The 11,085-nt window shown below is 33.2% G+C and overlaps 1 protein-coding gene across 2 annotated transcripts in view; it reads right to left on the bottom strand.

Moving 5' to 3' along the window:
* Positions 1–403: 403 nt before the first annotated feature.
* LOC142980144 (G-protein coupled receptor dmsr-1-like) overlaps positions 404–11,085 on the bottom strand; it is a 45,177-nt gene continuing 34,495 nt past the window's right edge. Inside the window, exons 4-8 of one of the 2 annotated variants that reach the window (XM_076125462.1) lie at positions 7,223–7,359; positions 5,752–5,854; positions 4,136–4,716; positions 3,924–3,980; positions 404–2,089 (exon numbers count right to left, since the gene is read on the bottom strand). In XM_076125462.1, the coding sequence (XP_075981577.1) occupies positions 3,956–3,980; positions 4,136–4,716; positions 5,752–5,854; positions 7,223–7,359 (846 nt within the window). In that variant the 3' untranslated portion in view covers positions 404–2,089; positions 3,924–3,955. The remainder of the gene's footprint in view (positions 2,090–3,923; positions 3,981–4,135; positions 4,717–5,751; positions 5,855–7,222; positions 7,360–11,085) is intronic. The other variant, XM_076125463.1, reaches the window with a different exon arrangement.

Here is an 11,085-nt window from a genome sequence, read left to right as displayed (position 1 = left end):
CTTTAATATTTCTTTGGTAATTTTGTCTCCTACTTCATAATGTAGTATTTAAATAGCTTTGTTTATACTTGATAAAAATAACTATATTCACTAGTTTCGTCATCTAAGAATGTTCCTGTTATATTATTGTAAGTAAAACTTTAGGACGAATGAATAATGAATTCAAAATTATTTTAAAGATTCTTCTTGGGTCTTTTATTTTGTTACATTAAAGTATTCGTCAATTTAAAATAACTAAGTACTTACTTGATTAATTTTTATTGGTGAAAATGTATGTGTGAAAATGTTTTTAATTAAATCAAACCGGATGAAATAATTCTAAATATTTATTTTAATAAGGAATCACGTCGCTCTGACTCTTGACTGACAGACGAAAGGAGGAAAATAAAACAATATATACAAATATTAATTTAATTTGTTGTTTGAAATTCTCGAAGCCTAGTCTACACGATCTATCAAAACCAAATTGTTAGAGCAGTGTTGTTAATTGAACAAACTTAACGCTAAAAGACATTTGATATCGCAAATTGGAATTGACAGTTCGTGTTATAATAATACAGGTACCAGAATAAAGCAATTTTGTTAACCAACAAATATCAATATTCAATACATTATGAAGATTTATAAATTGCAGCAATAAGTTCTGGCCGAAAACTTATTTGATACTATATGTTATGATGACAATAAAATATTGTTATATTTATGTGTACTGGTGTACAACTTCATCCTTTAATTCTCTGAAGAGATATAGCTTTAGTTTACAAACTAATAAGATACTCAGTCAAAAAGAAACATGGCCAATTATTACAAAACTATGACGTAATAGCATATATTTTAATCTTTTTTATTTCTATGACTATAGCTTCAATTTCAAAAGGTATTTGATACCTTATTTACATCAATTAGATTTTAGTTATATTTCACTTGTTGTATGTTACTTAACTATTTGTAAAATGATACTGAATTATTTGATAACTCTGATATATTCTTATTTTCATACCTTTTAGAACTATAAAAGTTTGCAAATTAACTAAATAAATGCTTTTGCCGTATTCAATTTCAGTAAAATAAAAATGTAAACAGTATTTTTCGATCACATACAACAATTCATTATAAATTATGAGAAACTTGACTTATATTCTACATAAACAACATTCTATAAGTTACATAGATTCGTAAAATAGCAAATTCAATTATCACCCACACAACACGCTAATAAACTCTAGTCTTCAAATGGAAGGAACAAATTCCTCAAGCTTCTGTTAATCGTAACACTGGTTTAATTTCTGCTTTGCACATCACAATTCTTACAAAATAAAAAAGCGATTCAAAAATATAAAAATTCAATTTCTATCAAAAGAAAAATACATTTCTAACTTAAGTAACATGTCTTGGTAATCAATATAACTCTTTGGTATATTGTCAGCCACGGTCTAGCGCATTATAATCTCAATAGTAACTAGACAACTTTATAAATAGGTACTTAAATACGATGACAATGTGAAAAATATTTCTATAAAGTACCGCGAAACGATCAATTACAATTCAAAGCTAACTTCGCTGAATCGGACTGTATTGCAGTGATTGTCGATCGTGCCTGATGTAAATAAATGTTGTTGTATATTGCCTGCAATGAATGAACATTTACCTTAGTGAAAGACGGTACGCATTTCTAAGTAGAGCGGTATACATTCCTAGTAAATGCAAAATCAACGAACTCACTTAAAAGTTCAATAGAGCAGATTACAAGCTGCACGGTCACTGCACTACATTACCTGATTCTCTGAGAAATAAACAAGCGTTCTTGGTTGCATTTGAAGTTTGCACTTGATACCAACTCATAACTTTTGTGATAACTGCATTATACATTGACTTGTTAATCACATTGATATTGACAATTGATCTCTTCGCAGCACCACAAGCTGAACTAGATATAACACTTTCTTAAACACTGAACACGTATAACCTAAAGCCACATTCACACCGTTTCGGCCACGAAATGTGTCAGTCACGTCACTATAGGAAATGTTCTCGAACAATGGGAGCGGGCCCATGTTTCAACCGACCTCACGGCACGGACGTCTTCGCACTGCAACAAACAACACATCGTTATCAAAAGTATTCCAACTCGTAACTATGTTCTTTTACTCGACGAAAAGTAGCAAAAGTAATACAGTTTTCTACAGTGATAGGTTTCAAGGTACCAATTGTATAACTTGGTATCCAATTGCAACCTAATCAAGATTATCCTAGACTCGGATTTTGTGCAGTGTAAACAGCAGATTTTATTCTATAAGAAAATTAGAACGAACTAATAAAATCCGTTTGTAACCGTACCATTTTCTTTCAGTTTTATTTGTTATTTTAACATGTAGCAGACAGGTCAGAATCAGAATGCGACCCGTATCGTAAAGCACACATTATCAAGTTCGGAACGGGCTGACACTAATCATGACAAATATTTGCAACGCCCGAAACCTTCCGCGTAAAGGGCGCTATCAAACCAAACGATTATGTTACCGTTTCACATATAAAAAATACTATTATCCAATTTCTTGGCCTTTCGTGTGACACGTAGTAAATGAAATGCCTGAATCTACGATAAAAATTTAGACTTTCGATATTACAATTGGCTATCTCAAAAGCCATTTAATAACTGTTCGCATTCAACCTAATCGTATACAATTAATTCAACCGTTATGCGAAACTGAGAATTTAAAGCCCTCGAATTTCATGCCTAATTTTCAAATGGCTCGGTCGGCTATAAGCTACGAATGTCAACAGATTCCGCAAATAAATTGCCGAGGCCCCAGAGCACATTAACGCCTGCCTGCCACATAAATGCCCTTAGGCTAGCTAATAAAGCTTTCGTCCTAATTTCAAAATTTCTAACAATGCGGTCTATGAGTGGGCCACCGCAATTAGGTCAGATTTATGTCACACACAATAGGAAACAAGGGTAGACCAAGCAGATCCGAATCCTTCTAATCCCCTTTTATTAGATTCTTACGGTTCTTAGCTCTAACATCTACCGTTATCAACCTCTATTTGAACGTTAAGTTACATTACACAACCTCAACATAAAATAAATAGGTTTTATATAAAGTCTGGTTCACGACATCGAGAAAGTCAAAATGAAGAGTTTTTATTTGAAATTGTGAACATAAAATATTTAATGCGTCAGTGAATATTGTACGTGTGAATGAACATCAAAATGTTATTGTGTCCGCCGTGTCAAATAAATTTGTCGGCAGGAAGAACACACAGACAATGATCTCGGGTCAATTGACTTGAGAGTTAGACGACAACAAGGGAATATCTTCTGCATTATTGTATACGTGCAGCCGTGCTCATACGTTTTCGTATTATGCAGATAACTTATCACGAAATCCTTAACAATGTAACACATTGGTTTCTGAGACTCACATGGGATATATAAATTCAGAATGTCTCTTTCAATACATTTTAAGAAGGAAAAATCCAGTCGATTAGAACAATTTTATTTACAATCTCGGGTTTGATACGTGTATTTTTGTTAGACAATTGCTATGCTATGAAATTGTTATTTTGTAGTTAACAAACATGTACATAAAGATTCTGCAGAGTAGAGGTGATAGACAATAAAAGGAAGAATAGTGCAAGTGCCAACATGCAAACTGAAATATAATAGTTTTGAAAAACCCATCCCATGCGTAGTATTAAGCTCATGTTAGGTACCAATTAGTAATGGACTAGGTTCCATTAGGCGGCTTGAAGTATGAAATTACAAACTCAATCCAGATCCATACTATAAAGCAGAGAGTGTGGGCGTGAATACATTTTTAGAAATATTCTTAGTTATTGCAATAAAGTTGGGTCTTATCAATGTTATAGTGTGAATCTGTCTTAAATATGCATAGTATAAAAAAGCTGTTATTACTCACATATCCATATTTATATTGGAGATCGGCTGTAGTTACCTTTTTATCTTTTCTGTGCACCTGCAGGGAGGAAACAATGTTATCGCTGATCAACATGGTTGGGTAAAACATGCAGTTAGCAAGGAACCAAATTATAATACCTATATCGCAACGAATACAACATAAAGCAGAACTGAAAAAAAACCGGATAAAGGAGAAGAAAGGTTGAAACTTACGTGTTCTGATTGTGAGAGTCCGAATGTGATGCAGTGGGAGGTAGGAATCTTGCCAAGTGAGGCTGCAGCAGTAGCTGCCTGAATGTCTGCCTGAACTGCCGCGACATGGAGCAGTACAGCACGAAATTGATCGCGCCGTTTAACAGCGCGAGGAAGTCCATCAGTTCTCCAAATAGATCGTAGCATCGTTTGAAGAAACACCAGCCCAATAACCCACTCATAAGGCCTAAAATCCCTTGAGGAAGTTCAGTGACAAGAAACAGTAACAGCACTGCTAGTAACATCTTAGTTGTTCTGTCAGTCCTTTTGTCTGCTTTGTTTTGTCGTTTCACCATTTTCTCTGCGGCGGGACAAGCGTTGTAATTCCTCAGTTTTTTCTGATGCTGATTTGCATTGTACAGTGCTCGGATCAGCCATATACTGATGACAGTGAGTATAGAACAGGGTAGCAGTTTGATCACTACCCCGTGCACCCAGAAGTTTGCTTGATACAATGTTCCTTGGTAATCAGAGTCGACGTGATACGCAATGTCTGGGTTCCCGAACTGGTCTGTGACGTTCTTTGTGTGAATATCAAACACCTGTAGGACAATGAAAGCATCATGATAATTGATATTATATTCAAAAGTAACAATACTCCTGTGAAGACTATTCATTTGTGTTATGCTCATGATTTATTAATTAATGTCAAAGAGAAGAGCTGTCTGAACACGAACACGAGCCTTGAAGGTTTTCGGGAACAAATGAAATTAGTTCTTTTGATACAATAAGCACTGTTTAATATTCTATATTTTTAGTGACAACTACATAATTATATTAAAATTTTGCAACATTTCGCATTTTCGTTATGTAAACACATAGATAATCTAACATTTGACCATCATAATATCGAATATTATGTGAATGGCTTGTAAACGTTACGCAAAATAGCCCAGAGCTCCCAGTGATTAAGTAATACCCTGGCACGATGTCACGTTGGCAGTGTATGGGCAAGCAAGGGCAGTGTAAACTAATCCATGTTTGAAGCAAACATAATGCAACATTTAGCTTCATACGTCATGGCTGCATTCGCATGGCTGAAAATGCGTCGTTTACTATAAAACAATCGAAACTATGAACGAAATTTAGTTGCTGGATTAAGTACAACGTGCAACGTAAAGTTTATATAGGTACTAATTAAATAGTTCTTGTAAAATATCTTAAATACTTGTATATTTCTCCGCTATTTAGAAAAGACTGTGTAATTTTGCTAAGACACTTGGGTGTTCTCTATTAATATGAAGGGTAATGCAAATGGTTTGAAATTCGATTAATTTTCCAGTGACGCAATCATAAACATTTCACAACAAATCTCTAAGTTATCTCGTCCAAATGTCAAAGTGGGAAGAGTTTGTGATTTGGGCTTCCGTATTTAGTTGGTTTCCATGACATACGCTAGAAGCCGTGTTTGATTTCTCAAACAAAAATTGAATATTATAACAGGCAAAAATAATTTGGAATCTTTTTTCATTTTATATTTTCATAACATATTAGTTCTACGAAAGTAAAACTTTATTATTATGATCCAACAATCAAGTGGGGCGTTTGTAATACATATGTATATGTATGTGACTTACCATAAAGGTAGGTGCACACAATATAGGCGGTAATATGAAGCTCGTTAATATCGCGATGCTGCAACGACGCTCCGTGCACAGTATGTGGCTTTTGTCTGAGTACCTGAAATGAGTTAATTAATTTAATATCACGCAACACAATGTATACACGTACTTAATAAAGGCTTTAATTACCGAAGTATACTGTGATACAACTGCTCTACATACAAAATCGTTTTTAAAAATGGGAGAAATACATCAAGACTATCGACTTCGGCGCACCCATTTTGGTCAACAATGTCCAATTACCAATACAAACATTACATCATAAAGTAAATTAGACAGCACCGATAGAACCACTCCCATTTTTGTTCTCTACTTTTAATAGCTCCCTAAAGAACAACGACATGAGCAATGTCTTTACATATTCATAAAACAGGAACAACACAGTCGTAACTTTAAATTAAAATACACCGTAAAACAAGGGAAGAACGTTACCGCAAATTTCTACGATTATTCCCATGAGATTAGACTGCACGACGCAACGGGATTACTATACCCGTCGGCAAGGAAAACGAATAGGTTCCCCAACAAATATAAATTGGACACAAGTTACTTAACACCTTGAGGATTAAGTATTTCGTAAATTAATTAAAGTGGTGTTCAGTTTACCAGGTCTAATTAATCAAGGACTGAGTTTATCTCACCTTCATTAAAGACAAGATTGGAAACGCCCGTTTAATCAGAAGCCTTTGTATATAATCAATGGATTGAGAAAGATTATGATCGTAATGCGCCGTTTGTCCTTGAGAGATACTGAATATTTCCGGTACTTACAATATTTGCCTAAAGGTACGAATAATAGCAAGTTGAATGAATAACCGGAATGAAAGAGATAAAATATGAAAGTACCAATGTAAGAACAAAGCTTTATTTATGTGAAAAAATAATATTTTATCATACAGCTTCATCTTGGATCATTTGTTTAAGTTTACTCCCCAGTCGCGCATCGATTTGATGAATAGTCGCGTTCCAGTCGACGGGATGGAAAAATGTGCGATACTTCACTTGTTTCGACTTTCAGATTGATAGAATCGTCTAAAGGAAATAAGGTGATTACGACGCTCCAGATACGAGAATAAAGCATTATCTTATTGCTTTAACGCGTCAACAAAACCAAAGCACCATATTTAAGTGTCCTTCTACTGCATTAATTTTATCCTTTAAGAGTCAAATAAAATGTTTAAATGTCATTCCATCAAGATTAAAGTTGAAAAATGGTATAATGATTATAACTGTAACTAGTAAGTTAATATTTTTTTGTTGTATTGGTTATTGCTATTCTATAAAATAGTACGTCTAGATAAAAGCCAAGAACAAAAACGTTATTGAATACGCAAATTCGAAAAGCAGAAAACACACATGTCTTATAATATATTTTACAATAATTTTAAAATTGCGTACTAAATTGAAATCTATATAAGGTACTTACTTAATCGCCAAGTATCTCCATATAGCTAGTGACAGAGTGAGGCATATGGACGCTGTGTGGAATATTTGAGCAAAATGCATGTGAAACAGTAGATACATCGCCCAGGAGTACGGAAAATCCAATTTCTCGGGTAAAACCTGAAAAAAAAGTCACGTTGAAAGCACTTGCAAAAGGCAATATTAGGAAAAATTCGTTACTCCTGTCCATCACGTAGGTATGACCGATCTATTGGTTAATACATCGGTGTAACTACTGCAGAGAATGGTTATGTTATTGTAGTTGTAAACTAATAGTGTTAACAATCACCTGTTGATAGCTAACGTTTGATTAATATTCAAATGGTATTGTTAGCGATAGTCACGAAAGTTCGAACTAAAGCGAGTACCACATTGTAACGCTATCCGTAAAGAGCACGGAGAAACTACTGAACACAACCTCTGTAATAAATTACATATTTCAGACTACACAATGCAGCTTTTATGAAGTAACTATGCACTTTACTTTATACGTTGTAAAGCTAGGCCTACACATACAGTTTCCTTCCAGATTATGATATGCAAATATTAGCAGCTGTTTTCATCATGCGTATTACGTCTATTATAAAATAGTATTATTTCTGTAAATTTCTCCCTTTCCTTGAAATATTATCAATATTTATCGAGAATAATTAAGATAGAAGATTACGTTCAGTCATTTATCTGATACTGTAAACAAAATTGTCTGAACAAGTGATCAAGATACGAGGAAAGCGGGTCTTTTTCATTAGAAAAATATCTGAAATATTAATCTAAGATCGCCGCGGGTGAAGCGTGGGCGTGAATCCACAAGATTTGAAAGATAAGACCCAGAATATCGAAATTGGAAGTAAAATTATTCTGGACATCAAATCTGAGAGGAGGATGGATTATTAATTATTTTGGTACACTTCTAAGCTCCTTAACTTATATTTAATACCTACTACTTAATTAAACCAGAGTTTTATAATTTGAAATTGAATTTCACGGTCATTTATATGGTAAAATTGGTATGCTTATTTCTCCGAAAAGTACTATCGCAGTCCCACACAAAACAATACATTTGTGATAAAGATTCTTATAAAAAAAACCATGTCAGTGTAACGAACATTGATACGAGATTTTCACAATTCCAGGAATATACTGTGTATGACTGCCTCGGGAAAAAGAAAATTCCAGTAATCTTTTAAAATCCTTTTATAGAGGTTCTTTTCAATTTGCTTTTCCAGTGAAAATAACGTTGATAAAATGAATTTATAGCACCTTAATTAATACAAGTAAAAAGCTGTCATTTATTTTCTTAACTTAAAATATAGCGTATATTTTTAGCCTGTAATAATTTTATCCAACTCTTTACGATATTTTTCAAGTTTTTTACTTACCTATTGGCAGACATCATTATCATAATCAATATAAACTTTTCCAACAGTTACTAAATGAGGGGTAATATTCTCATGATATCTTAACACAACTAAATAAACTTAGCTACAACAATGTCCACAACGTGTATTAAAAACATCTTCATAATACAGGCATATTGCTACTTGCACAAACATAAAAAATAAACAAGCTTCCTTATAAATGTCTCTAGGAAGGTAATTTGTATTCTACGAGCAATATACCTACATAATGATAAATCTCGTATCTCTTTGAAGCAACGCATATGAAACAAACTGCACTTTCATTCGACATTTGTCTGCGCTCATTTGTCTCTGTCGGCTACATTCTTGCATACAATAATGTATTAAGAAAAATGAATAGTCCTACTAAGTATTTTTAAGCCTCTTATATGAAATGCAGCCTTTTCTTTTCGTTGAAAACTGTCAATATCATAAATAAGCTTCTTAGGGTGGCTAAGATAACAATGCCACTTTTTTAAGAAAAAGCTGCTATCGGATCTGGCGTAAGAAAAATATTTGTGCAACAGGGAAGCATCGATGACTTTATAGGAATAAAACTCCTTAATAATTGATCTCAAGTGAAAATGCCTAAAAAATCTTACCTTAGTGTTAGTTACTTATCCAGTAGCTTAAGCTCAACGCGAATGGCTAATTAGTACTTGTATTCTGCTGAGTAATAAAGTATAAAACCAAATATAACCACGGAACTCTATCCATATTGCAGGAAACGGCAACTTAAGATAAAAGAAGTACGAAACAAGCGCACAGCTGTGAACAAAACTACATAAAAAGTGTCACAGGATTATACTGGCAGAGTTTTACAAAAATAATTCATTTTAACAATAGATTCCAGCTGCACGTTCTACTAAATCAAGGCACACAATACGAAACTGGTTGCATTCATTGCGTTTTATGATATACGTTAAAAATACAGGCCGTTGTGCCAGCTTCTGAATATGATAGCCAACTGGTGAACTCGTAAAAGAACATACAGACAATCAATCAAATATTTAAATTTTATGACTGTGTGGCACGTTATATCTATTATAAAAATAAAGAAGTTTAACCTAACCTGGAATGACGAAACGTGTAGGCCTTAAATCCTCAACGCCACCCAAGAGCAATTTGAAAACATTACATTCCTGCAAGACTCGTGTACGTACCAAATGTCTTCCTAAGCTCGTCGCGATGTTTTAGTTCATCTTGAAAACAAGTGCTATTTATTTTTAATAAACACATTTTACTGAAAAGCTACTTCGTCTTTTAAAGCATATTTTAAAGCAGCATAGGGTTTAAACCATAACAAATAAATATCTTGAAGAGCCTTCAGCAAATTGTTTAATAAAATCAACTTTGATTATTACGCTCTCAGACCTCCAAATATTTTGACTACTTGTATATAAGCACAAATAGAATTAGAATACCACAAGTTTGATTAATAAATTCTGTTACAAAGTAGGTATCTCAATCATCTCTGAAATCTCAAGAGCCCTCAAAGGATTATCTATTATCGCAATAACTATTATTAGGTATCTTTACCTCGCCTGAACTTTTACAACGAGAAAATTATTTGAAGATTTTGAACATCTCAAAATAATATTCATAATAATTATAAGCTAAGTATTAATATAAGAGAAAGTTAAATTTGAATTCATTTAATTAATTGTAATAGATTTTATTAATAGGTCTGTTATAGTAATAACAAAATCTTTATATAGTTTTCTAAATTAATATTTGTATTATTTTACTTCAAGATTGATATTGAGACGTGCCATTAATATCAAAGAGTAAGAATAACAGAACACAGATAGATTTATTGTTTCTATGTTTGCGATTGCCGAGAGCTAGCTTTCTTTAATTATAAATACTAAATCGGATGAGAACTTAATTTTTCAATTACGATAAGTCACGTTTCAATTCATTTAAATATGCAAAAGAATTGTTTGACTGAGAACTTTATTCACCAACTAGCTGCCCCACGTGACTCGCTTCCTGTGTAAATTGGTACTTGTATCTACTATTTTTTTTCATATTTTTCTGAAACCTTCATCACGCTCTTAAGAAATAATTAGCCGCCTTAATGAAGCCGTTTTGCGGAGAAACAAATTCGGGTATTTATATTTATTTTTCGAAGTTGTTCTAATTATGCAATTCAATGTTTAATTACCACTATATGATTTATTTGTATATACTAAAAACTACACAACCTACATACATTGAACTCTTTATGCACATAAATCAATACATAACCGCGCTAAAACCTAATCCGCTTATAATAAATATTGGAATATATTTTCATGCGACTCTATCAACAATATCAAATTGCTAGTTGAAAGCAGGCTTGAATTCGATGCTCTTGATACATGTAATTCAATTGGCTTTGATAATAAACGCCTAGCCTGCAGCCTCCACTCAAAATCACTTGATTATTATTTGCTATATCACCTCA

This window comes from Anticarsia gemmatalis, chromosome 17, assembly GCF_050436995.1.
Source record: "Anticarsia gemmatalis isolate Benzon Research Colony breed Stoneville strain chromosome 17, ilAntGemm2 primary, whole genome shotgun sequence".
Taxonomy (NCBI): domain Eukaryota; kingdom Metazoa; phylum Arthropoda; class Insecta; order Lepidoptera; family Erebidae; genus Anticarsia; species Anticarsia gemmatalis.
This window is presented reverse-complemented; position numbering and strand designations above follow the sequence as displayed.